At 36.3% G+C, this 27450-nt stretch overlaps 1 protein-coding gene across 2 annotated transcripts in view; it reads left to right on the top strand.

Moving 5' to 3' along the window:
* The window catches only part of Atm (ATM serine/threonine kinase), an 88661-nt gene that overhangs the window by 34989 nt on the left and 26222 nt on the right, over window positions 1-27450 (top strand). For both annotated transcript variants that reach the window (XM_055621824.1, XM_055621823.1), the window contains exons 24-39: window positions 179-352; window positions 1852-2021; window positions 2840-3086; window positions 3851-3966; window positions 5082-5208; window positions 5659-5858; window positions 7628-7799; window positions 8305-8469; window positions 9623-9755; window positions 10475-10570; window positions 11959-12130; window positions 15224-15365; window positions 16927-17103; window positions 17976-18153; window positions 21739-21826; window positions 25645-25800. In XM_055621824.1, coding sequence (XP_055477799.1) covers window positions 179-352; window positions 1852-2021; window positions 2840-3086; window positions 3851-3966; window positions 5082-5208; window positions 5659-5858; window positions 7628-7799; window positions 8305-8469; window positions 9623-9755; window positions 10475-10570; window positions 11959-12130; window positions 15224-15365; window positions 16927-17103; window positions 17976-18153; window positions 21739-21826; window positions 25645-25800 — 2513 coding nt within the window. The remainder of the gene's footprint in view (window positions 1-178; window positions 353-1851; window positions 2022-2839; window positions 3087-3850; window positions 3967-5081; window positions 5209-5658; window positions 5859-7627; window positions 7800-8304; window positions 8470-9622; window positions 9756-10474; window positions 10571-11958; window positions 12131-15223; window positions 15366-16926; window positions 17104-17975; window positions 18154-21738; window positions 21827-25644; window positions 25801-27450) is intronic.

Raw genomic sequence — 27450 nt, 5'->3', positions numbered from 1 at the left:
GACAGCTTTTCTTAGCTATAGAAAACCTTGTTTCTTATGTCTTTTCTCTTAGCTCATTTTTATAGGATTTAAACAGTGTAGGCTATTTAGAGGTTAGAGAATACTTGGATTTGAGCTTGCTTGCTTGATTTACCATTTTAAGATGTTTAAGTCATTATTCTTACAATTTTTTTTGAAGTTATGTGATACTCAGAACCCCGATCTTCTGGATGAGATTCATAATAGAAAATCTGTTTTACTGATGATGATAGCTGTGGTCTTGCACTGTAGCCCTATCTGTGAAAAACAGGCTTTGTTTGCTATCTGCAAATCTGTGAAGGAAAATGGATTAGAACTTCATCTTGTGAAAAAGGTATGATGAATACTTTCTCATTGTATGTAGCATTTGACACTTAGAAAGAATTGGGTTTTTAGACTTGGAATATTAAAAAGAAGCTTACTAGTGTGTGAGAGAGAATGTGTATGTGTGTGCATGCGTGCATGCGTGCATGTGTGCTGACGTGCATATGCTCTGGTGCTTTACACTGCTGGGACTTGGACACAGCCTTGTACTTAGTAATAAGCACTGTACTGCTCAGCTATAGTCCCTTCCACAGCCAGACATAATAATTCTTTTAAGTGGTATGTGAATTTGTATTTACTGTGACTTTCTTCTTAGTCAGTTTAAGAGCATTTTATAAAGCACTCACAGAATATGAATCCGCAGAAGTGAATGGTCTCTCCACACAGAACATATTCTCTGGAAGTGTTCATTGAGGGAAACCCTTGGAGACATTTGGTTGCTTTTGCATTATCCATTATGGAGCAGCATACTACAATTTAACAAGATCAGAAAACAAAGTTCAGGGCAGCGTGGCTTTTAGGATTCATTTAGAGAAGAGGCCTGGGTTTAATCATTATAACTGTATCATCCCATTATTGTAGAATGTAACAGCCCTCCCTGTTCTTCCATTCCATGTTGATTATTTAGGAACCTCTACAAGTTCCTGTTGGAGGTTTGAAATGTGATGAATATGGACTGATAGGCAATTAACTTTGTACCAGCATAGGTTCAGAATATTGTAGGCCAGCCTGCAGAGAATGATCTTAAATGAGTTAACCTTTTACCTGTTGGTTAAAATGAGTTTATAAGAAGTTTTCTATTATGCTACATCATTATTCAGTTGATATTGTAGGATATTTGATCACACTGTGAACCCCAAGATTATATACTGGAAAAACCTCTTTCTTGTGGCTCAGCCCTAGCACACACCTTTAACCCAAGAGCTTTCTGTAAACAAGAGCTAAATAAAGCCAACCATAGGCCAAGAGGCAGAGTAGGTAACCAGTTGACAAGAAAATACAGGAAAGAGGGACATTGAGTTGAAGGGTATTTAAGACAGTGTGGAGAAGATAAAACTATTTTCTTCTGGGATATTGGTGGAATAGGGAGGTCAGCTGGGTTTTCACACCCACGTCTGGTTCCTGAGTCTTCATTAGTAAACTCAAACAATTGGGATTTTATATTTTAAAAACAACAAAGTGGCATGTTTTGGGATTTAAAAAAATTTAGATGTCAGGCTGAAAATAATTTTTTCTTAGATTTTTCTTTGAGATATAGTTAGCTATATAAAATTATGCTATTATTTATTTAATGTTCATTATGCGTTTTCTACGTGCTGAGTGTTATGTCAGTTATATTAAACACATTTTCCATTTTCTCATTTATTATCCTTGTGTCATTTGTTGATAAAGAAATCAAGATAGAAAATCATTGGATAACTGTTATAAAATGCTATTTTAAATATTAACAAGGACCAAAATGATGATTATTCTTTATTTTCTCAAACATCATGTTTTTCTTTTGTGCAGGTTTTAGAGAAAGTCTCTGAATCATTTGGTTATAGATGTTTAGAAGACTTCATGGTTTCTCATCTAGATTACTTGGTTTTGGAATGGCTGAACCTTCAAGACAGTGAATACAACCTATCTTCTTTTCCTTTTATTTTGTTAAACTATACAAGTGTTGAGGATTTCTATAGGTAGGTTTATCTATGTTGTGTGCAATAGTGTTTGACAGCCCCCTTCTCCTACCTCTCCCATCCCTAGCTGCAGGTAGGAAGTAGCCTGGTTTTTAAAAAAGAAAGTTTGAGAATGTATCAAAGGATGTACTTGAATTAGAATTTCTGGTAGCAATATCAGCAATCAGTTGTGTATCTTTGTGTAAGCCATGCTAATACTTTATGCATCTCGGTTTACACACAGATATCTTCCCTTTGGTAAATAATCAAAGATAAATTACTAGTGGCCATTATTTCCTTCTTGATTTTTCTTTCCTCTTGCTTGATAGTAGATTATTTAATCATAATTTCTATGATATCTCAAAGCTTATTGCAAGATAATTGATATTGTGGGGATTTAAGTATAGCGTTGTTGGTACAGTGTGCCTAGCGTGCAGCTCTGTTGTTACAGTACATGCCTAGGGTGCTCATGTCCCTCCATTCAGCATTGATTGTGTAAACCAGGCACAGTGGGGCTTACTTGTACCCCAACACTCTGAAGGTCGGTAGGAAGCTCAGTAGTTCAAGGTCATTTTCATTTGCCTGGGGAGTTTGGTACCAGCCTGTATTACAGAAGACCCTATATGGGGTTGGGTCTTCAGAGGCATGCAGAGCAGTACATAGAATACATGCAGGCAAAACACCTGTATTCATAACATTTTAAACACATAAAAAGTTTAAAATGTATAAAGAACATTTAAAGACCTAAAGTGATCTTTTAACTACTATTAAATCATTTTGTTATTTTGATGTAAAATTTTACTTTGAGAACTTTATAACCTAAATTTAAACATTTTCAGATCTTGTTACAAGATTTTGATTCCACATTTGGTGATTAGAAGTCATTTTGATGAGGTGAAATCCATTGCTAATCAGATCCAAAAGGGCTGGAAAAGTCTGCTGATAGACTGCTTCCCAAAGATTCTTGTACACATTCTTCCTTATTTCGCCTATGAGGGCAGAGGAGACAGCAGCATAGCCCAGAAGAGAGAGACTGCTACTGAGGTCTACGATACACTTAAAGGCGAAGACTTCCTAGGGAAACAAGTATGGCTTCAGTCTTTGTGTACCTTTATCTACTGAGGAAAGATGTAAGCTTTGGACTTTAATGTTATTGGGCTTCGGGGTATGGCTTGGTAAAGTATTTGGTGCTCAAGTTTGGCAACTTGACTTCATATTCTTACATCCAAATAAAAGCTGACTTGGCTGACACCTCACACTTGTAACCCCAGAGGTAGGGATCATAGCTTCTTCCTGGCAATCTTTTGTGAGGTTACCTGTAGCAGAAGCAGATTGGTGAGAAATCTATCTCTTAGACAGGAGTCCTTTTAGTGACTATTGATGAAGGGTGGTACTGGCTTCAGATTTTGGGAATATCATCCAATATCAGGATACAAGACACCTACAGGATTATTGGCAGTCACAAAGATTTTTAACAGTTAAAATTGTTGAAGAGTTAGCAAATGAATTAAAGATAAAAATACAAACCAAGAAACAGTGTAGATTATGGAACTTTGCTACCTGGAGAACTTCTAATTTGAGGAATTTAATGGTAAATCCAAAGTCAATTAAAGTTCTGTAAAATAGAAGGTACGGAGGGTTGGTTGGGTGTGATTTTGCTATGCTTACCTCACTGTGGATTGACTCTATAGAAGAAAATGTAGAGGTTTTTGTTGCAGAACTTAGGCTTGATTATATTTTATTTAATGTTTTTTAGTTTTGAAGTAAGCAATTAATACATACCCTTTGTGCTGTTGTGAAAATCACAGATATAAAAGTGTTTAATATTTTGTAATTTTGTGTTTCTACAGATTGATCAAGTATTCATTAGTAATTTACCAGAGATTGTGGTGGAGTTGCTTATGACATTACATGAAACAGCTGATTCTGATGCTAGTCAAAGCACTGAGCTCCGTGATTTCTCAGGGTATGCCCATTTCATACTTAGCGAGGTGTAGCTTAAGAGCCCCCTTAATGACCTCCTTCACTGCAACCTTCCTACCATAGTTGCTCTTCTGCTGACTTTTTTGGGAAACTTTCATTTTTCCTATGGTACTAAAGCATCGAGCTACTTAATATCTTTCTCTGCCTCCTTTATGGTATTCTTAGCTGTCTAGATTAATTTAGATGTGAAATCAGTTGGTTTTTATATGAATATTAGTGTGATTTTTTTTAAGCGTTATTGTAAGCTACTTGAAAATTCTCAGTTTTTAAAAGTATTTTTAAAACATTTCATTTTTATATGTACGAGTGATTGGCCTGCATGTATGTCTGTGCATCACGTGCATGCAGTGGCCACAGAGGGCATTAGAACCCTCCTTCATTCCCACACACCCAGCCCTGAAACTGGAGTTGTGAGCCACCATGTGGGTGCCAGGAATTGAACCTGGGTCCTTTGGAAAAGCAGTCAGTTCTCTTAACTGCTAAACCATCTCTCCAGTCACCAAAATATTTTGTTTGGATTTCTTTTTAGTAAGACAGGGTTTCACTATTTAGTGCTGCTGTCCTGGAACTCACTCTGTAGAGCAGGCTGGCCTCAAACTCAGGAGATCTGCCTGCCTCTGCCTCCCCAGTGCAGGGATTAAAGGGTACACCACTGTACCCTGATGAAAATAGGATGACTGTGCTAAGCATTAGTAGTTACACTGAAAAAATGCTTAGACTTTATAATTTTATTTTAAATAATATTACTACTCTAATAGATCACTGTTGGTCTTGCAATACTCAGGTATAATCATAAATCAGACCTGAAGGGAAGTTTTGCTGAGGCCCAACTCTGGGTCTGCCATTAACTTTATAAAATGTTACATAATTCAGTTATTTTGAACAGATCATCTGATACTGAGTCCATGGGGAGGATGCCTGATTCATGTATGTGAACTATGTTTTATCATTTGTGATTTTTAAAAATACATAGTTCTTCAATAGAAAAACCAGTTTTGTTTTTAATAACTTGGAAGTTATTAAAATCTCCAGTTTGGAAATTCACTGATACATTTTTTTTTTTTAAATAACTATATTTCTTTCCTTATACTTTCTTAGGGATTTGGATCCTGCTCCTAATCCACCATATTTTCCATCACATGTTATTAAGGCAACATTTGCCTACATCAGTAACTGTCATAAAACCAAGTTTAAAAGCATTTTAGAAATTCTTTCTAAAATCCCTGTAAGTACTCATTGCATTACTAGTATACTAATTGGTAAGAAAAGTCCTTTTCAGCTAGAAAATCTGTATCTTGGGAAGGGGGAGAAAACATGAAATTTTACTTTACTAATTTAAGAAGGAAAGCACTTGACTTACCAGTTGTATCTAAGTGTTTTAGTGTTAGCTAAACGTATTTAAATATTAAGTCAGGATCTTGTGACACTGCCTGTATTAATTAACTCAGGGAGCATATTTACTGTTTCATCATAATCTGTTGACTTTCAGTTTATTTTCTGAAAATTAATGTGGCAACTTTTAAAAAGTAAAATGGACTCTTAACAATTTCAGTGTAATATTTTGCATATGATATCAGGCCCATATCTAAATGATCATGTAGTAAATTATAAATTGTGTTAACAGTCAAATATATTTGATTTAAAATTTTTTTTTCTAAATGTATCTATTTTGTAGGATTCCTATCAGAAAATTCTTCTGGCCATTTGCAAACAAGCAGCTGAGACAAATAATATCTATAAAAAACACAGAATTCTTAAAATATATCACCTGTTTGTTAGTTTATTACTGAAAGATATAACAAGTGGCTTGGGAGGAGCTTGGGCCTTTGTTCTTCGGGATATTATTTATACTTTGATTCACTACATCAACAAAAGGTAAATAATGCATTGCACTGATGCACTACCAGTCTTTTGTCTGTGTGTACAGGCACGTGTGTTTTGGAAATGAGTATGTAGAGTCCTCAAGTTGATGTCAGGAGTCTTTCTGAATTGCTTTTCACCTCCTTCATGGAGTCACCGTCTTTTAGTGGAACCAGAACGCACCAATAAAGTTGGTCTGGCTAGCCAGCTTGTTCCCAGGATCTCTGTCCATCTCCTGCACCTAGGGGTTATAGGTGACCACTCTGTGCTGTTTCATTGGTCTGTATGTACATTTTCATGCTATTGTATTTCAGCTCTCATTCTGTTTTAGTTACTAAGCCTTTGTCATCAAAAATAGTATCATACTCTTTTTGTTCTTTTTACTTAAAATTGCTTTGGCTATTTGAGATTGTGTGTGTGTGTGTGTGTGTGTGTGTGTGTGTGTGTGTGTGTTCTATTTGAATCTTAGAATTTCTATTTTAGTTCTCTAAGGTGTCGTTAGTATCTTTAGGAATTACGTAGTTTGCATTGTAATTTAGGAATTACGTAGAGTGAACATTTTAATAATTATTCAGTGGCTAAAGGATTTCCCTTTTCCTTTGTTTCATTATTTTATAAATTTATTGTTTTTGTTTTGTAGAGATTGTTCCTGTTTAGCTAAATTTTTTTTGTGTTTTCCCCCCTTTTATTATCAGTGTGAAGAAATCCTACTGATTTTTTATGTTGATTTTATAAACTGCACCTTCACTGAACACATTTAGTAGTTTTAATAGTTTGGATGTTTGTATATTTGTTTTGTTTTGTGGTGCCTTTAAGTTTACCTGCAAATAGTAATGACTTAACTTTCTCTGTTAACATTTTAGACACTATTTATTTCTTTCCTGTTCTGTCACTGTCTTGAAATGGAAGTGGTGGGAAAGGAGTTCTAGTCTTTTTCATAATGTTAGAGAAACTATTCTGCTTTTCTCTGTTCAGGGTGTTAGTAGTGAATTTCGTGTATTTTGTTAATGTATATTCTTAAAATATCTATTTTGTTCAGGTTTTAACGTTTTCGAATGCCTTTTTGGCTGTTGAGATGATTATAGCTTTAAAAGCCTTAATTCTGTTGATGTATGGTTTAGCACTTTTATTGATTTGTATATGTTGAACCATCCATCTCTGGTATGAACCCCACCTAATTATGTGTTATGTTTTCTGTGTGATGTTGAGTTATATTTGCTAGTACTTTGTGGAGGATTTTTGTATCTTTGCTTATCAGGAATATTGGCCTATAGTTTTGTTGTTATTATGTAACTATCTGGTTTTGGTGTTACGCTAGTTATGGTCTAGTGGAATGAGCTGCCAGAAATTCTTTAATTTTTGAATGATTGCAAATGATCAGTATCAGTTTAGTGAAGTCATCTCATCCTGGACTTTGTTTGTTGGATGACTTTTTATTTAGTTTCATTACTTGTTACTGGCTTGTTTAAGTTTGCTATTTAATATTTTTCTTTCATGATTATTGTTGTAAAGTAGTGAGGTCTTGCTGTATTTAACAATTGTGATGGGTTTTTGTTGTTTTGCAGTAATTCTATCAGAAAAATAGGTGGCTAGGATTGCCTATTCTGTATCTTTCTGGAATCCTTTTTCTTTATTGGTTTGTAACCATTGAAATATTAGATATGAAAGTCAGTTTTTTCCAAGCCATGTAAGAATTAGAGACTGAGTAAAAATAACTTGAAATATTACTTCAAAGTAGTTTCTTAGACGTTGTTATTCATCCATTCGTTTATTTTTCCTATTAGGCCTTCTCATTTCACAGATGTGTCATTTCGTAGCTTTTCCCTTTGCTGTGACCTATTAAGTCGAGTTTGTCATACAGCTGTAACTCACTGTAAGGATGCTCTAGAAAACCATCTTCATGTTATTGTTGGCACACTTATACCCCTTGTGGATTATCAGGAGGTTCAAGAACAGGTAATTTCCCAGTTCATCTGAACAGGGGTATTTGAGATAAATGACACTCTCGGGAATTGAACACTTTATGTTTACCTGGTGTGGCTAACAGGTTTAATAGGAAGGCTTGTTGATAGATGGTGGGGAAGGCATTCTTAGTGAATTACTCTTTGAAATCAGTTACTTAGCCCTTAGTAATTTTGAGCTGATAAGTCTGATAATGTTGTCTATTATACTAAAATGTAGAAGTAATTAAAAAGTAGAGCAATTAATCCCCACCATTATAAGTGAAATCTCATAAAACGTTTCACTAGCACTGGATTTGTTATTCCCATTATGTGTAGCACTGCAAGTATTTTAGAGTTATGAAACTACTGGCTAATAGCTGGGTACCACACATACTGTTAAAACATTTCTTCTGAACTAGGTTAGCAGAAGTTGGTTGGTTGGTTTGTTTATCAGTTTTAATGGAATTTGGCTCTCCGAATATAATTAAGACTTCCGCTCTCCTTTGGTAATTGTTTAGGTATTGGACCTGTTGAAGTACTTAGTAATAGATAACAAGGACAATGAAAACCTCTTTGTCACAATTAAGCTTTTGGATCCTTTTCCTGACCATGTTGTTTTTAAGGATTTACGGCTTACCCAACAGAATATCAAATATAGTGGAGGACCTTTTTCACTCTTAGAGGTAATAAAAATTTCATTTATAGTTTTATGTTACAGAACATAGGCAGTAGTAATGTTTTAAAACTTTAGTGCTTCACTAATAAGGACAGAATACTTTCTGTTCTAATAAAGTAATGCATGAGAGTTACCTCCGTAAATAAAATCCAAATATCTTAAAAATATGCATAGATATTTAAATTTATGTCTCTCTGTGTGTATGCCTTATATGTACATGTGCTCAAGGAAGCCAAAAGAAGGCTTCAAATTCCCCTGCAGCTGAAAATTATATATGGTCCTGAGCCATCTGACATGAATTCTGGGACCCGAATGCAGGTCCGCTGCAAAAGCAGCTAGCTCTTTTAATCATTGGGCCATCTCTTCAGCCTGTCAAAACAGATCTTTATGCATCTTCTTGAATTTTACTTAAAGTATAGATAGCAAAGCATCTTGACAAAGATCAGTTGGAGTATCTATGATATAAAATAGTATTAATTTTAACATGCACATGCTCCTTAATATCTCAGAATTGCCATTTGTTTCTTTGAGTGTCAGTAATAGTTATATTAGAGATGATATTTAGAATTTTAATCTTTATAAACTTAGTTATGTCTAAATTTGTCTAAATGTTACAATTTTAAAATCATTCTATTAAGACTATCAGTATGGGGGCTGGAGAGATGGCTCAGAGGTTAAGAACAGTGACTGTTCTTCCAGAGTTCCTGAGTTCAATTCCCAGCAACCACATGGTGGCTCATAACCATCTGTAATAGAGCTGGTGCCCTTTGCTGGTGTGCAGGCAGAAACTGTATATGTAATAAATAAATAAAATAAACATTTAAAAAAAAAAGACTATCAGTATGAAAACATTTACTACATTATGCTGCATAATCCAAGTTATAGTACAAAATAAATAAAAAGTGAAACATTTCTTTCCAATTCAGCTTGCTATTGCATTCTTGAAGTCTTAATATATGATATCTAATATAGATAAGAGAATCTCTTAGAACCTAAACCCTTAAAACATTGTCAGAATTAAAGTGGAAGAAGGAACTTTGCTCTTCTATGTCGCTTTGTATGTCAGTATCTGTCGACAGTACTTCTTTTGCTTTTATTGTTTTATTCCTTACACTTATCCAAAACATACTCAACTAATATTAATTAATTCTGTCCTTTAGGAAATTAACCATTTTCTCTCAGTAAGTGCTTACAATCCACTGCCACTGACCAGGCTTGAAGGCTTGAAGGATCTTCGAAGACAACTGGAACAACATAAGGATCAGATGTTAGATCTTATGAGAGAATGTCAGGGTACAAGTTGTTTTGTTTCTTTAATATTTATTTTTATGTGTGTGTTTTTTTTGCTTACATGTGTATTATATGTACCACAGTGCTCATGGAGGCCAGAGAAGAGGGCATTGCATTCTACTGGAGCTTGAGTTAACAGATGGTTGTAAGCTGCCATGTGGGTGCTGGGAACTGAACCAGGATCCTCTGCAAGAGCAGCAATTGTTCTTAACAGATGAGACATCTCTACAACCCCCTTGGAGTATTAATTTTAACATTATGGATTTTTTTTCTTCTTGTTTCTTTCTCAAATATTATTTTGTAAATTTTTCTTGCCACCGTCATCATTTGTAGCTTCATCATTACAGAGAGGCTGCTGGATGGTGTGGGTTTAAATTCTGAATACTGCGTGCAGTTTCTAATGACCTTTCTAAAGCAAGATCTCAGCTTTTGTGTTGAATGAGTTTATGTTTCTAGTTATTTGTGACCTTGCTAAGGTATTAACTTTTCTGTTCAACTTGTTCAAGACATTTCTCTATCTCCTTGATAAATCGTGCTAATAAATCTTTCTAATCATTTCCATGAGGCTGTATTTCAGAAGGAAGTTCAAATTCTATCTCTGTGTATTTTTAAAATCGGTTTATGATTTAAAACCTTTAAAATGTCCTGTTTGGGAAGTGGTGTAAAATCAGTATGTGTTGTCCTTATGATAACTGAAGCACTTTTCTCAAAATTATTTCTAGATAACCCACAAGATGGCGTTGTGGTGAAGCTGGTTGTGAGCTTGTTGCAGTTATCCAAAATGGCAGTGAACCAGACTGGTGAAAGAGAAGTTTTAGGTAAATGATGTAGGTGAATGGTCTTTCTAGTATGGTCAGAATAAGTGTAAGTTTCTCATTTGATTCACTGGAGAAATAAGAATGGCTTGTTAAATTTCTGCCTAATTCAGGTAATCCTTTCATATTCTTCAAAATATTTATAAAGTTAGCAATAATAACTGATAGTGTATAAATGTTGATCTTAAAATGTCTTATAAATATGTAGGAAAATCATAAATAACTGCTTAACTAAGTTGCAAATTAGTAAGTATGACTTAATGGTATTTAATGTCTATTTTCTGTATAGAAAACAGGAACAAATATTCTGAAGAATGGTTAGACTCAGAATTTTTTTAAATATCATTTAATTCTTTTATTGTTGCCATTTAGGCATTATCTAATATAAAGTAAATTCCTAACATCATGTTGAATATAGGCATTTAGAGTTGGTGGTCTTAGAAAGGAAAAATCAGATGATTATAGTTAGCTAGAAACTGGCATTCCACACTGCCTTACTGAGAATGGGGAAAGTAACTTGCTGATGGTTCATTTGCTAGTGTCTGTCTCGGCTCTCTGTGGGAGCCTGTTTAGCATACTTACCCTTTAGGTTGGTTTTTATTTAGATTTATCTTATGTATAGGCTGGTATACAAATCATGTCTTAAACTAGCTTTCAGTTTTAAGTATTTGTACACAATAAGACTATATCTGCATCCACCCCCCAGTTTTAGAAATTTATCTCCACCAGAACCCTCCGATCTGCCTACCCACCAAGTGAACAGCTTTGTTCATTGCCGTGATTCTGGGCATGAACCTGATCTGCCCCAGGAACCCTAAGTAGCTTTATTATGTAACACAGTGATAATGTGTTAATATGTGTTAATATACATCACACTTAGTGGTAAAAAACTGAAACCTTTCCTGTAACATGAGGAATAAGAAAAGTTATTCCCCTTTATTGCTTGTATTCAGCAGTAGATTGAAGTTGTAGCTAGAGTTTCAAGCAGGGAAATGAAATGAAAAGTGTGCAGAGTGGAAAGGAAGCAAAGCTGCCTGTGTTTATAGATGACATGAAGACATATGTTTAAAATTTTTCACTAAATTGTATGTTTAAAATTAATGAATGATACATGTATGACATAAGGGTTTAAAGTTGATACTTTATACAGTGCCAGGCATGTTAATACTTTTGCTTTTAATGTTCTGTTACTATAATTGTTAACTTACAGCCTGTCTTCTCTGGGGAAAAATATGTTACAACATTGATATATTTTGTAGCTTTTTTTACTCCCAATGTTAGAAAACACTGAAATCTTGAAGCATGACAAAACAGTGCTACTACTTTTTAAATTGGGAATGTTGTATACCTTCCTATTTATAACTATACTAAAACGAGTTTTCTGTATGTAGAGGCTGTTGGAAGGTGTTTGGGAGAAATAGGTCCTCTGGATTTCTCTACTATAGCTGTACAGCATAGCAAAGATATGTCTTATACCAAAGCCCATGGGCTACCTGAAGATAAAGAACTTCAGTGGACCTTGATAATGCTGACTGCCCTGAACAATACACTGGTAGAGGACAGGTGAGTCCTTGGCCACCTTTCATCCCATTAGAGAAACCCAATCTGCCTTTCAGGAAAATGATCCTAGTACTTCACTTAAGTTAGCACTTTATCTTGCCAGTTCTTTTGTTGTTGTTGTTTCTTTTATGTATATTAATGTTTGGCCTACATATATGTTATGTGTACCACATGCATGCCTGGTGCCTGGGTATCTCAGAAGAGGGTATTGGATAACCTGGAACTGGAGTTGGACAATTGAAACGTATGTGGATGCTGGGAATGAAACCCTGGTCCTCTGCAGAAACAAATGTTCTCAACCATCAATCCATACTTACAGCCTCATTTTTAAAAATCTTGTATATTTTAATGAAACTCCCATTATTTGTGTGATTAGGTACTCTATGTACCTGACACTTGATGGTGGTCTGTTTTAAAATCTGGTGAGACTAAGTTAAAGGATAAATAAGCAAACTGTCAGGGGGTTCCATACAGACAATTAAAATACAGGCATTGTAATCTGGTGGGGTGGCTCAGCAGGTAAAAGGTGCCTGCCATTAAGCTTGACAACCTGAGTTTGATCCACAGAACTCAGAGGGACAGAAGCTACTCCTGAAAGTTGTTTTCCGACCTCCACAAGCATATGCCATACACCTTCACCCTCACATATGTACATAATGACAGCTTTAAATACAGAAATGTAAATTTATTTAAGTGATTTTTGAAACCACAGTGTACCAGGGTTGGTAGTGCACACCTGTAATTCCAGCACTCTGGGAGGCAGAGGCAGGTGGATCTTTGAGGCCAGCCTGGTTTATAAAGCAAGTCCAGGACAGCCAAGGGCTCACCGAGAAACCCTGTCTCAAAAAAACACCTCCCCCCGCCAAAAAAAAAACCAACAACCAAAAAACAGAGTGCTTTGTTCCTCCAAGCTGATCTTTATTTTGTTTCTTCTAGAATAATCCATGGAGCAAAGTACTTTTTAATCTACAAAGGTTTAAACTAATAGAATTTCCTGTTACTGATTATTCTTTGTTCAAAACAAATTCTTCGTATACAGTTAGTATTTTATCTTGCTGGTTGTGAGATTAGTTTCTTTTCATTATTAACTTCTTATTTATTCTTACTATTATTATTAACTGTTTGCAATGCTGGGGACTAAACCCAGGACCTTACACATCATTGGCATCACTGAGTCATATTCCCAGCACTCACAGTTTTTCATTGATTGACTGGTTTATTTATCCACCCTCTCATTACCATTTGTGGAAGTGGGTAAGTTCAATGTCATCTCCCAACCAGGCATCTCTTAAAGATATATATGTTTTTTTACTTTTTTCTTCTCTCCTAACCTACTATGTTTCCATTATTGATTTAGTGGACCTACATTTTTTATTATTGTTTTTGTTATGTTAACTTGCTGTCATTGGTTCTTTCCTAACATTTTATTATATAAAGTTTTATACGTACAGTAAAGGTGAAAGAATTATACAGTGAATAATCTATATACTTACCATGTAAATTCTTACATTAACGTTTTGCTGCTAACCTTTTTTTTTTTTTAGCACATTCCCCTATCATTCTGCCATTGTTAATCCATTTATTTCTCTCTTTCTCCATCTCTGTCTCTCTCTCCTTTGTTGAGATAAGACTTCATGTAATTCAGGCTGGCCTTGAACTTGCTTATCACTTGGTGATCCTGAACTCCTGATTCTCCCTCTGCCCTCTACCTCCTAAGTGCTGAGATTGCAACACGTATACTGGCTTAATCTATCTTCACTTTTTGAAGAAATTTTTCACAGAAAACGTAATCATAAAATGATCTGATATACAGTAATCTGAAATTGTGTTTGTTTTATGATGCACAGACCTTTAGTGTGACATAAGCATGAGAATAATAGGCAACGGATAAAGAGTTCTTTTCTTTTTTACTGTAGATGGGGAGAAATATTAGGTGTTTAAGGGGTTTCAGCATATGGAGGGAGGTTGACTAAGGAAATAACCACAGTAGCTGATCAGAAAACACTTCTTTGAAGAAGTGTCATATGATTTGAGTGATGAAGAGTTAACATATGAGAGAATAAGAGTAAAGCATTCCACACAGGGGTGGGTGACAGTAGGATCATTTTGTTTATATTTATCTGATATAATACAGGATGTATATATACATATACATATGCCGTGAATTTTTATATGCAGTAGTATTGTGATACATCATAGATAACTGGCTTTTATATGACAAATTGATTACTGTTCTAGTTTGCTTTCTACTGCTGTGATAACATCATGGCCAAAAGCAAATGGTGTAAGAAAGGGTTTATTTCACAGTCCATTCTGAAAGGAAGTCAGGATGGGAATTCAAGAAGGCAAGAACTAGAGTAGAGCTGATGGATAAATGCTACCTATTGGCTTGCTCTGTGGAACAGCCACCTTTCTTACATCTGTTAGGACCACCTGCCCAGGGGTAGCATGCCCACAGTGGGCTGGGCCCTCCTACATCAGTCATTAATCAAGAAAATGTTCCCCAGACTTCTGTCAGCAATCTGATGAAGGCACCTTCTCAGATAACTCTGGCTTGTGTCAGGTTGACAAAAGTTTTCCAGCACAACGACTAAGGGGCAAAAGTAGAAACAGGAGTCGGTAATGCTAATTATTGCTATAGTACCAAGAAAGAAAGATTGTGATAAGAATTAGGAGACCAGGAATGGACACGAGAGACATGGGTGGAACTAGGATATGGTTTTAACATAGCCAGTAAGAAATTAGGTATTGAAGGAATTTCCAGTTTTCGAAGTCAACTTGTGAGTAATTAGCCAAAACACAACTGAACAAAGTGAAGCCTAACTTTGATAACTTGTCGTTACTACAGTCTCCGGCCCAGTAACGTTTTTTTGTCAGATGCTGTATTTTCAGGACTCTGTAGCCCTCTATTGCCTGTGGTGTTTCTGTCTTAATAAGAAAGAATTTTACTTTTTTAATTGAAATATTTTAAAAATCCTTTGACTTTTTTTTTAGTGCTGTAGAATTTTATAAATGTTTGTAATATATTTTAGTTTTAAAGTTTTCCAGTTGAATTTGCATAGCATTCCAGATAAATAAATTATGTGTGTTTTTCAGTGTCAAAGTTCGATCAGCTGCTGCTACCTGCTTGAAAAACATTTTGGCTACAAAGACTGGACATAGTTTCTGGGAGACTTACAAGACGTCAAAAGATCCCATGCTGACCTATCTACAGCCTTTTAGAACATCAAGGAAAAAGGTCTCTTAAGTAACGAATGACTATTGATTACCTATTGTGTGTAGAATGGTTACATTTGTTTTGGGCTGTGGATATCAAATTGCTTAAAATTGTTATGTACTTCTAGAAAAATTCAAACTGTAGATACTGAATTCTAGGGATCTGCTATTTTTCACTTGGCAGAATAGAAAGCTGAAATAGATAACCTAAAGAAATGGTGATTTGTGACTGAGGGAAATTCTTTTCCAGTGTAGCAGACCCTTTGGTATCATGTGTCTTTGTTTCTGGATAACTTTATGTATTGTGATCATCCAGCAATCATTTCCTGCTTAGCCCAACTTTGGTAAAATATAAGACTTAAAAGCTGCTTTCCTGCATGTGATCATCATGACAGTTCTGCTGAAAGCCATCTGCAGTATCACTAAGAGCTTTTGCATTTCCTGTCTCTACACATTCCTCTATTCAGAAAGTGACAGCACTGTGCAGTTGTTTTTACCTGCTTACCCTTATTGAAGTAGTAATTTTAATGTATCATAGTTTTGGTTCTCAGTAAAGTTAGTAAGCAATGCAAACTGCTGATGAAGTTGCTAATATAGCCTAATGTAAAATAGTGGGACTTTTTGTTTGTTTTGTTTTGGGAGTTTTGTGTTTTGTTTGTTTGGTTTGGTTTAATTTTAGTTTTTCGAGACAGGGTTGCTCTGTGTAGCCCTGGCTGTCCTGGAACTCACTCTGTAGACCAGGCTGGCCTCATACTCAGAGATCTGCCTGCCTCTGCCTCCCCAGTGCTGGGATTAAAGGTGTGTGCCGCCCACGGCCTAGCTAAGTATTATCTTTTTAACATGTATAAATTATATTTTATTTTGGAAATAGTTTTTGTGGTAAATTTGAACCAGTTTTGTATATGAGTCAGATACGGCAGAGATTGTGACTTTGTAATATGCTGCCAGTGAGTGACAGAGGTAACAGTAGAACTCAGGTTTCTCACTTCCCACACCAGTACTGTTTTTAGTTTCACTCCCCCAGTTACCCCCTTATATCTGCACCCCCCCCCCCATTTACTTTTGTAGCAGGGATCGGTTCTTGGGGTCTTCTGCTTGACCATTGACCTGTAACCCTAGTTCTGTTTTATTTTTATTTTGAGATAGGATTTCACTAAGATACCAAGCGTGCTTTGACCTTAAAATCTTCTTGCCTCAGCTCTTGAATAGTTGGGATTACAAGCCTGAACCACCATTCCTAATCAAAACTGTTTAATTTTTAAAAAGCAAATAATTGTGTTCAAATTTAATTTTTTATTAAACCTTTATTCATGTGTAGGCGTGCACATACACATGCACGTGTGTGCCGTGTGCCATGGCACTCATGTGCAGGTGGGAGGACAAAGTCCCAGAGTCCGTTCTCTCCTTATACCATGTAGGTTCTGGGGATCAGACTTTGGTCAGTGAGGTTGACGGCAAGTACCTTCACCTGTCTTGTGTGCACAGGCCTGGGGTGGAGTTTAAGTGTACTTTAGTTTTATTGGAAACAGATTTGACTGTGCCTGGGTATTTATTTGACATAGAAAATGACTTTCTGCTTCTAGTTTTTAGAAGTACCCCAATTTGTTAAAGAAGATGTTCTAGAAAGCCTGGATGATGTGAATCTGTGGGTTCCTCAAAGTGAAAATCATGACATTTGGATCAAGACGCTGACATGTGCCTTTTTGGACAGTGGAGGCATAAAAAGTGAAATTCTTCAGTTACTAAAGCCAGTGTGTGAAGTAAGAGGATTTGTTCTGACTTAGAGCCTGTGGTTTCGTTTTTGTTTGTTTTTTGCTTTTCCTATTCATTTTAACATCTGTGTCTGATTGTGATTTGCATATTTTGAGAAGAATTCTTAAGTGATGAGTGAATCATCTGCCTGCAGTGTTACCCACATCCAGCTGCTGTAAATGCATTAAAGTGGTGTCTCTGGTTAGTCAGGACTATAAGGCTGGCTTTAGATATAAGAAGGCAGCATACTGGCTAAATTCTACAAAGTGCTAGCTAGAATAATTAGTAGTGACACTTAAAGTAATTGTGACTATAAATTATTTATGTTATTGAAAGTCAGCCCCGATTTTCTTTACTGTCAGTTGGTGTTCTCATGCTTTCTAAGTGAAGAAAAGGTAGGCAGCAGTAATCAGTTTTACATGGAAGGTCGCGTACAGCCAATTTCAGCTAATAGTAAGTGTGAGCCAGTTCAAATAGCTGACAGTGTTTGGGGCGTAAGGTAAGGCTCACTGGGAGAGCATGAACTTCAGTGCATCAGGCGCTGGGGTCAGACCTGGTGTGTTGTTGTTTGTTGCTTTGCTTTGAGACTCACCGCACACCCAGGGGTGACTTTGAACTGCTGTCCCTCCTACAGCAATGTCCCACGCTCTATGATAGCTTGCTTGGTATTACTGTTTTTTATTTATTAATTCGTTATTTTATAAACAACACTATTTGATACACACCTTTGGTGGTGGTTGTTATTCTTGTTTAATGCTATTTTGAGTTCATGAGAGATCAGTGTAATTATTAACTTTTTCATATGTCAGTAATAGGGAATAAACATTTTAAGTGAATTATGTTACTCTAATTGAAACAAGTAATGTATACTGTGTTCTAGGTGAAAACTGACTTTTGTCAGACTGTGTTGCCATACTTGATTCATGATGTTTTACTCCAAGACACACATGAATCAAGGAGGACTCTGCTGTCTACACATGTTCGAGGATTTTTCACCAGCTGTTTTAAACATTCCTTACAAGCAAGCCGATCAGCAACTCCGGCAAACTCAGATTCAGGTATTCTGTTTAATTGTTAGTATTTTACACTGTTGACCTCGCAACTCTAGAGAAAGATGGTACAGTGAATAATGGGGCGGCTTACTGTACATTCTTTACATCAGACATTGTGCTTGCAATATGGATATGACCAACACAGCACTCCCATTTTAGCAATAGAAAAAACATGTAAGCAAACTTGTCCTCATGTTTGGGACTATGGTAGAAGTATGGTGGAGTATTCATATTTGAAGACCTCTGGCCAACCACTCTTTAAAAACTTTTTATCACCAAATCATGCATATTTTTGTAGATAATAAAAGTTCTACAATTTTTTTAAATTACCCCTAGTCATACCCATAACTCAAGATATCTACATTTGGATTCGTATGCATATAAATATAAATTTTTATGTTTGTATTTTTATATTTGGAATATATCCTTCTAATTTTTAACTGTTTTAAAGGAACAGTTGGCTTGTGTTTTACTTACTCTTCCAATTTTACTTTCATGGTATGAAGTGAGTATTTCTAGGGCTTTAAATACTCAAAGCAGTGTATCTGATGTGTGCTACCATTTTACTTCTGGATAAAGTTTCTGTGACAGTTTGCCAAAAGAAAAAGATACCAAGTAAATCACAAGAACATTTCTGTCGTTACATTACGGTAAGGGTGTTAGATGGCTCAGCAGGTAAAGTGCTTACAAGGACCAGAGTTTGGGTGAGTGTGATAGCCCATCGCTCATGTCTGTTTGGGTAAGTGTGATAGCCCATCTCTCATGTCTGTTTGGGTAAGTATGATAGCCCATCGCTCATGTCTGTTTGTCAGAGCTGGATATGCAGGATCCCTAAAGTAAGCTTGCTAGCTGAGCTAGCCAACACAGTGAGCTCTGGGTTGACAGATGGTCCCCAATAATATAGACAGAACAGTCAAGAAAGATACTCAGTATCAACCTCTGACCTCCACATGTATACCTCCACACATATGCCAAAAGAGAGAGAGGGAGAGAAATTACATTAGAATTTAAATATACATAGTGCGTGTAACACATATAAACGGAATTGAGGATTCATTATAGGTCACTTTTTCAAACTGAAATTTCAAAAGGATAAGAAAACAGTTCCATATTATTAATTTACTGTGCTTAGTGTACATAAGCATAAAACCAGGTACAAATGTACATGTTGCATCTCAAGAAATAGCATTTTAATAAAAACCACACCTTAGTTTATAGACATTTTATCATAATTGTGATTATTCAGTTTTACCAGAAATAAAAATTTCTACTTTTGCTGTGACAAGCCTTCGTTTGCGGTATCCTTTAGACCTCATTTTGCTGTTTTCATGTAACTGAGTTGATACATTATTTCACTGAAGTTGAGAGAGGATAGGTGAGGAGACTAGTGGCTACTAAGTTATAGTTATGCAGGGATAAGAGCTGGTGTTGCGGACTGCTGGCAGTGATACCATATTCAATGTGAAAACAAGCAGATAAACCTTTGAGGTGTTGGAAGGTCTGTAGCCTGAGTTCAATTCTCAGCACCGCAGTGGCTGGCTCACCTGTAACTCTACCTCCATGGGGACTTGTCACCTCTTTTCTTTTCTCCATGGGCACCTGCGTTCATGTGCAAATACCTAACACACACATTTTAAAAAATCTTTCTTAAAAAGCTTAAAGAAATGTTTTTATTATGAACATAAAATTTTGTGGAGATATATATATATATATATATATATATATATATATATATATATATAAGATTTATTTATTATGTATGCCTGCATGCCAGAAAAGGGCACCAGATCTCATTCTAGATGGTTGTGAGCTACCATGTGGTTGCTGGGAATTGAACTCCAGACTTCTGGAAGAATAGCCAGTGCTCTTAACCTCTGAGCCATCTCCCCAGCCCCGAGATAGATATATTTAAGCTGATTAAAACATTACAAAATATATACCTGCATTGAAAAATCAAATGGCATCCCATTAATATGTATGCTTATAGTTAAAAATTATAAAGTGTAACAAAACTATCTAAAAAAAAAACATGTAACTATAGACATGGTTGTCCCTCCTGTGTCCCTCTTAGATTAGAAGTTGTTCATCAAAATAATCTGGAATATGCTTATGAAATTTGGGGGGATTGCTGAAATAAAAGTCCTACAGTATGGGTTAGTGTGTTGGTGGTTTTATGGGTCAGGGTGCTTGCCACCAGAATTTGATGACTTGAGTTCAATACTGAAAAACCCAGGAGAGAGCCAACTTGTACAAGCTGCTCTCCGACCGCCATGTAAGCTCTTGTGCAGTGAGTGACCACACACATAATAATTATCATAATCAACATTTTTTTAAAAAATTAATTAAATGTAGTTTTAAAAATCCAAAATAAAAATTATTGCAGAGACCTTGCAAACAAGAATAAATCACCTATGTTTAATTGGGGAAATAATAATATTAAGTGGTCAACCGTTTACTGTTTAAAACAATTTTACTACTTATATTTATGCTTGATCACTTAATAGCAAAATCATCTAGTTTTATTTCTGTATAGAGTGCCAATGTTTTTATTATCTTAAATGAAATTCTGAACTTCACATTTATAAGGATATTATTGAAAATGACAATAAATGTAGATTCCTATATATCTTAAATGCTGTGTCTTTCTGGTATCTGGAAGTCTCTTACTTGAATGTCTCACATGGATCTTAAACTCAATTGTATGGATGAAATAAATGGTCCTTTGGTGGCCACATGAAAATCCTTTCTTACCCATCAGAATAGCAGATCCTGACAGTTCTGTTACCTCTGTCACCGCCATCCTTTCTGCTTTAAACCTCTGGTTCAGCAGCTTGAGATTCTCTCACCATCTTCTGAGTTTTACCTGTTACTAGTAGCCACTGTTTGTTTTTGTTGTTGTTTTGGTGTGTTTTTATTTTTGTTTTGAGACAGCAACTCGAACTGTTCACAGACTTGTGTAGTAGTGGAAGGCCTTGAATTTCTAATTCTTCTGCCTTTACCTCTCAGGTGCTGGCTGTAGGGGTATGTGCCGTGGCACCTACAGGCTAGCCAACACACTCTTACCAGCTGAGCTACACTCGCAGCCCCTTCAGACTCTGCTAGCTCTCCCTTTCTCTGACTGACCAGTATTTGACCAGATGGAACTTTTTCTTTCAAGGTTTTCTAAGTCCACGTGAGGTCACTGTCACTTGACTTGTACACATTGTACACATCCTTAGCTTCTCTCTTATACCACTCATCCATCCATGTTAAGAGCTCAAGACTAGTCAGTGGTTTTGTGTGCAGAAACTGTCTTGATTAGTTGTGGTTGTAGATGTACCAAGCACTAGCACATAAAAAATTCCAGATGTCTCAAGCAGTGGGAATATCTGCTTCAGAAACAAATGATAATTTGCAATATAAATTCTTCTTTATATTATACACCTTTTTTGAAATAAATTAAATGGTACTAAATTAAGTTGATTTCTATTTATTAAGCATTTTTGTGTTAGATATACCACCCATCGGAGTCGTACAGTGTAGGAGACACACAACAAGAAAGTGCTTGTACAGCAGTGTGAGACTAAGAAAAGACATTTCTGTTTCTTTTAGAGCAAGAGCACTTTCTCCAATGCTGTTTGGATAAAAGGTCTCAAAGAACAATGCTTGCTGTTGTCGATTATTTGAGAAGGCAAAAGAGGTAATATAACAGTTGTTTCTCAGATTTGGGAACTGAGCACTGCAATGTCCTTCTGGGTGCTTTTCAACTTGATTATTTTATGTGCAACTGTTTTTAGACTGCTAAAATTAATTGATGTCATGCTTCTGTATTTTTTAATTTAATAATCCATATGCAGGGCAATACTTAGGTTAAGTGTGGGAAACTGTCAGTTCTTGTCCCAGCTGTCCCAGTAGGCATACTGCTGTGGCTAAATCATGCAAACTTTACTTTACCATACCAGGGAAGATGTGGAGAAGGAACATATGGTTTTCCCAGGTTACTGTCAGTAATGTGGCTGCTCATTAACTACTTCTTAGAGTTGCTAGAGTTGGATGCTTCCTCTATCATTTTTTGTTACAAAGAATAAAGCTTTTGGGGGCTGGAGTGATGGCTCAGTGGTTAAGAACACTGTCTACTCTTCCAGAGGCCCTGAGTTCAATTCTCGGCATCCACATGGTGGCTCACAACCATTCTGATACTCTCTTCTGCCATGTAGGTGTACCTGCAGATAAATCACTCATATACATAAAATAAATAAATTTAAAAAAAATTTTTTTTAAAGAAAATAAAGCTTTTGTTGCTCTCTGCCATACTTACCATGAAAATTGGTAGTAATTATGTGATATGACAAAATTGATTTAGCTCAGTTACTTTACAGTATATAGTATCTTTATTTCTATTGTAATTGTTTTGAGAACAGGTCGTGTGTAGCCTAGAGTACCCTTAAATTCACCATGTAGTTCATGGCCTTGAATCCCCGATGTTCCTCCACTTGGAGTGCTGTGGTTATAGGTGTGTACTCTTCAAGGGACTTTTAGCAAAGTACAGAAATAGCTCAAAATGGGTGCAGATGATGTATGATGCTGGAGAGCTATCAGAACCCTGGAGAAACGAAGCTGTAGGCCTTGACTCAGAATTTTCCAGCCCACCTTAGGATTTTTCAATTTTATAACACTATGTGACAGCATTCAGAGGAAGGTGGACTTCAGATTCCGGTCGTGATCAGCCATGTGATGAAGAAGATAAACTGTCATTAGTGTACTGTGTTGCTATGCTCTTCAGTAGGTTGGGTATGATAAGTGCATTTTTTTACTTAAGGTGTATTCAACCTGGGATGGCTATATTGGCCATAAACCTATCCCAAGTGTAGTAGCGTGTGTAATTTGGACACATAGTAATTAATGCCTCATGAGTATGTATGGTGATAATGACAGTAGTTGGTAAAGATGAAGGGGTAAGATAAAAGAATAATAGATTATTTTGACCCTAATTGCATTTTTGTTGTAAATGATACATACCTTTCATAACATTCCATTTCACCAACAGATTTTATTTTTGTGTTTTATTGTCTTTCTTTGTTAATAGAAAGCTTGTTGTTTATCTTGTTTTAAAGTTGATCCTCTTCTGAGAAAACACTTAACTGTACCTCTGATTGCCCTTTTTGGTATTGGGAGATAGTTTCTTCTTGGAACCGTTTATTTCAGACTTAATGAGATAGAATTACATTGATACTGGCAAGACATAGAAAAGATAAAACTTCTTTTTTTTTTTTTTTTTTTTTTTTAAGAGAACACTTTTTAGGGCTGGGATGATGGATACATAGGCAATGTGCTTGCTGTGTAATCCTGACATGCTGTGCAAGCCTCATGGCCTGATTTTGAATCCCCAGAACTCATATGGTAGCTGGAGTCAGTAGCACATGGTACTGTCCATAACAGGTTACAGGAAGCAGGAACTGGAGACTCCTTAGAAGCTTGTGGACCAACAAACCTGTGTATGTAGCAGTGAACAAGAGACCCCATCTTAAACAGGATGGAGGCGAGGGACTGACACGCAAGGTTGTTTTCCTACTGCCACATGTGCATGACAGCACATGATGAACATGGACACACATGTATTCACACATTTATTCACACATTTATTCACATTTTTATTTTCAGCTAACACGTAGTAACTGTACAAGATAAAAATTCCTGAGCTGGGCATAGTGGTGCACATCTGTAATTGTAATATTTAGAAGGCTGAGGAAAGGATTTTGAATTTGAGGCAAGCCTGGGCTACATCGTTTCAAAGCAGCCTACAATTATAAAACAAAGATAATGTCTCCAGTTTGTGTGTGTAGGGGGGTACTTTCATTATTGTTATGAAATCTTGCAGGTCTGCTATACTGATGTACACCTTTAGTCCCAGCATTGGGGAGGCAGAGGCAGATGGATCTCTGAGTCCAGCCTGGGCTACAGAGTGAATTCTAGGACAGTCATGGTTACACAGAAAAACCCTGACTTGAAAAGGGGGGAAAAAACTTTTAAAAATTACCCAAGAAGATGTGACTAGGGTCAGACCAAATTCAAATTTAGTGCTTTATTGAAAGTTCTATAATCTGATCATATTACCTGATGTCTGGGTGCATCTTTGTTTTTCATTGTAAGAATCAGGATAAGGGCATGGATGTGCTGATGCATACTTTTAGCACCAAGCAGAGGCAGAAGATCTCTTTGAATCCCAGACAGCCAGAACACATAGTCTCAGATACTAGTCCATGTCTCAGATAAATGTCAAGGTAAGGTCTCCTTTAGGGTAGGGTGTTTGCTGATCAAATTTGACAGTGTAGTACATCTGACATTCAGTAAATGTACGGTTCTTTTCTGTGGGAAAGTTTTACTTCTCTGAACTTGAATTTCCTTAGAAGTGTTATACTAAAATGCTGACCATGTAGAAGGCGTGCTGTGTGCTGTTCTATGATTTTACATGTAGGAATAAAACTGACTGAATTGTTGCTGCAGATGATACAGCTAGGAGTGGGTTGTAAAGCTGAGTTTGTACTTAGCTGTATACTGCTCCAGAGCCAGTGCCAAACCACTGTGTTGTCTTATGTGTATATTGGTAGTTTTGAAGAGGATGGTATCTATAGTTTCTACTTCTGATCTTTTGGGTTTTTTTTTTTTTGAGACAAGGTTTCTCTGTGTAGCATTAGGTGTCCTGGATTCATTCCATAGACCAAGGTGGCCTTGAACTCAGAACTCAGAGATCGGCCTGCCTCTGCCTCTTGAGTTCTGGGATTAAAGGTGAGCACCACCAATGCCCGGTGACAGTGCATAGTTTTTAATTAAATAGTTCAGTGTTGGTAATAGGAACAAAAAATTGCAAGAGAAAAGCCATGTGTATTACTTTTCTCACTGCTGTGACATAACACTTGACAAAAGCCGCTTAAGGAAGAAGGCTTTTAGTTTGAGGTATGCATTTGATCATGTTGGAAAAGGCATGCTGGCAACAGCAGCTGGTGAGAGCTGTCGATGCTGGTGCTCAACTCACTTTATCCTTTGTATTCAGCCCAGGATCTGAGTTCATGAAATGGTGCCACCTTTATTCAGGGTGCGTCTTCTCACAAGACATGCTCAGGAGTTTGTATCCACTGTCTTTCTAAGTTCCATCAAGTTAACAGTCAGAATTAATCCATCACATTTTTTTGGGGGGGGTGTTATTGGGTTTTTGTTTTTTGTTTTCCTCCTGTCTGAGAAGAGACAATGTTTTTTTACTAAAGTGACTGTGAAACTGTCCTTTGTATCCAGTGAATTAAACGGTGGGTACAGATCCCAGATTTGTATGGAGTGATGATTCATAGCTTTCTTCAGATTCTCTGAGAGGTTATGGTCCAAGACACTGAGAACTGGACCTTAGCCATGCTATCTCAGAATGGTTTATAACCGCACACTAGAGAACTGTGGCTTGAAGTTACATCCTGTACCGTTGTGCTTTTATTCTTCATGTTAGCAATGATGTGTTTTATTCCACTTCAGGTCTTCTTCAGGAACAGCTTTTGATGACGCTTTCTGGCTGGATTTGAATTATCTTGAAGTTGCGAAGGTGGCTCAGTCTTGTGCTGCTCACTTCACAGCATTGCTCTATGCAGAGATCTACTCAGATAGAAAAAGCATAGATGAACAAGAGAAAAGGTAAATGGGTTTTGACAGTTGTTTTTTTCTTGGATTATCAAGACACCGTTTCTCTGTACTGGATGTACTGGATGTACTGGAACTCACTCAGTAGACCAGGCTGGCCCTGAACTCATAGAGATTCACCTGTCTCTGCCTCCCAAGTGCTGGAATTAAAGGCGTGTGCCACCAACACATAGTGACATTTTGGTTTTTAAACTGGTGTTGATACTGTTTCAGTAAAAGTGTATAATAAAGTTTTTTTTTTTTTGCTCCATTTCTCCATTTAAAAGACATTTTAGGCAGAAATTTTCTATATCAAAGCAAAATATTTTTTTAAAGAAGCAATTCTCTGAAAAAAAAAAGGAATTCTAGTTTTATAGTGTATTCTGTTTTATGTTGTAAGGACTAGACAGATGAGAAACTCCCGACTAGACAGAAACAATACTTGCTTGCTTGTGTTTTCCCTGTAATTAGGCTAGCATCTGGAATGTAAACCATCCGTACATGGACATGTTTTCATCATTGACTGAGTTCCTAATTTTGGTTACTTTTTATTTGCCTCTAACCCTTTTACCTTTCAGGATTCATTTTCCTCTTTGACTCTGGTTGAGTTAGAACTTTTATAAGAAGCTAAAAATATGATCATAGATTGTGATAAAAGAAATAACCGAGAAAAATAGGGTATTAAATTGCATTACACACTTTACTGTATAAATCTCCTTTTAAGTCCTTATCTGTCTGAAATAGCCTAGTGTTTGTGCTTATATATAGCCTCACTTTCTTACCACTAATTCAGCCTCACTAAGAAATTAAGATCACAAATCTGAGTTATACCAACACATACAATGTTTTGCTACTACTAATTGTAGATGTTCTTAAACTGGAAATGTAATGTGTTTGTTTAGACTGGAAAAGTGGGACCAGAAATCTCATATTCTGTGACTAGTTAACAGATTTGGACTAGTTTCTTCACTCCTGGTTTGATATTTAAATCTCTCTTTTCAGTTGAAAACAATTAGTAGTCTACATTATGAGGACACTATAGCGTATGTAAGCAATGTGTTCATAATCACTGTATGGAGACAAGTATATGGTAGTAATTGAAGTTTGAATAGTTTTAGTTTGTAAGTCCATAGAATAGTATTTCTTTATTATTATTAATCGGGAGTAAATACTAAGTCCTCTGTGAGTATAAATACTCACAGCATAAATACGAGCATCTTAAATTTGAAAGTCAGCCATTACGCGAATGGAGCAAACTTGTGCAGAATTGCTCGCTTACAGGCAGCTGTGCCTGCATTTGCTTTGATGTTCTCTTTGGAGTTCTTTTTCTCCTGGAGATCTGATGAGAAAGAAATAGACAGATGAGGTGTACAGAGATAGAGAAGTCTGTTAGAGGAGCCAGACCTGAAGGTCTGAGGTAGTAAGCACAGCGTGCTTGTGACTAGAACAGAGGTGAGCAGTTGACCTGTACTGTCAAGTAAACAAATCACTAGTATTTTCTATTCAAATTGTTTAATAGAATTCTTCATAGTGGGTATTTGAGGTACATATATAGTTTTGTTAGCATGCTCCAGGGTTAAATTGTGTCTTGTGGTTTTACTAATACATATCTGCAGTTATCCAGTTAAAGCAAGTCAGTCCACTGACAAAATATTTAGGTTCTGA

This window comes from Psammomys obesus, unplaced genomic scaffold, assembly GCF_907164565.1.
Source record: "Psammomys obesus unplaced genomic scaffold, mPsaObe1.curated_primary_1811, whole genome shotgun sequence".
Taxonomy (NCBI): domain Eukaryota; kingdom Metazoa; phylum Chordata; class Mammalia; order Rodentia; family Muridae; genus Psammomys; species Psammomys obesus.
Note: the sequence above shows the minus strand (reverse complement) of the source record. Positions and strands in the feature narration are given on the sequence as shown.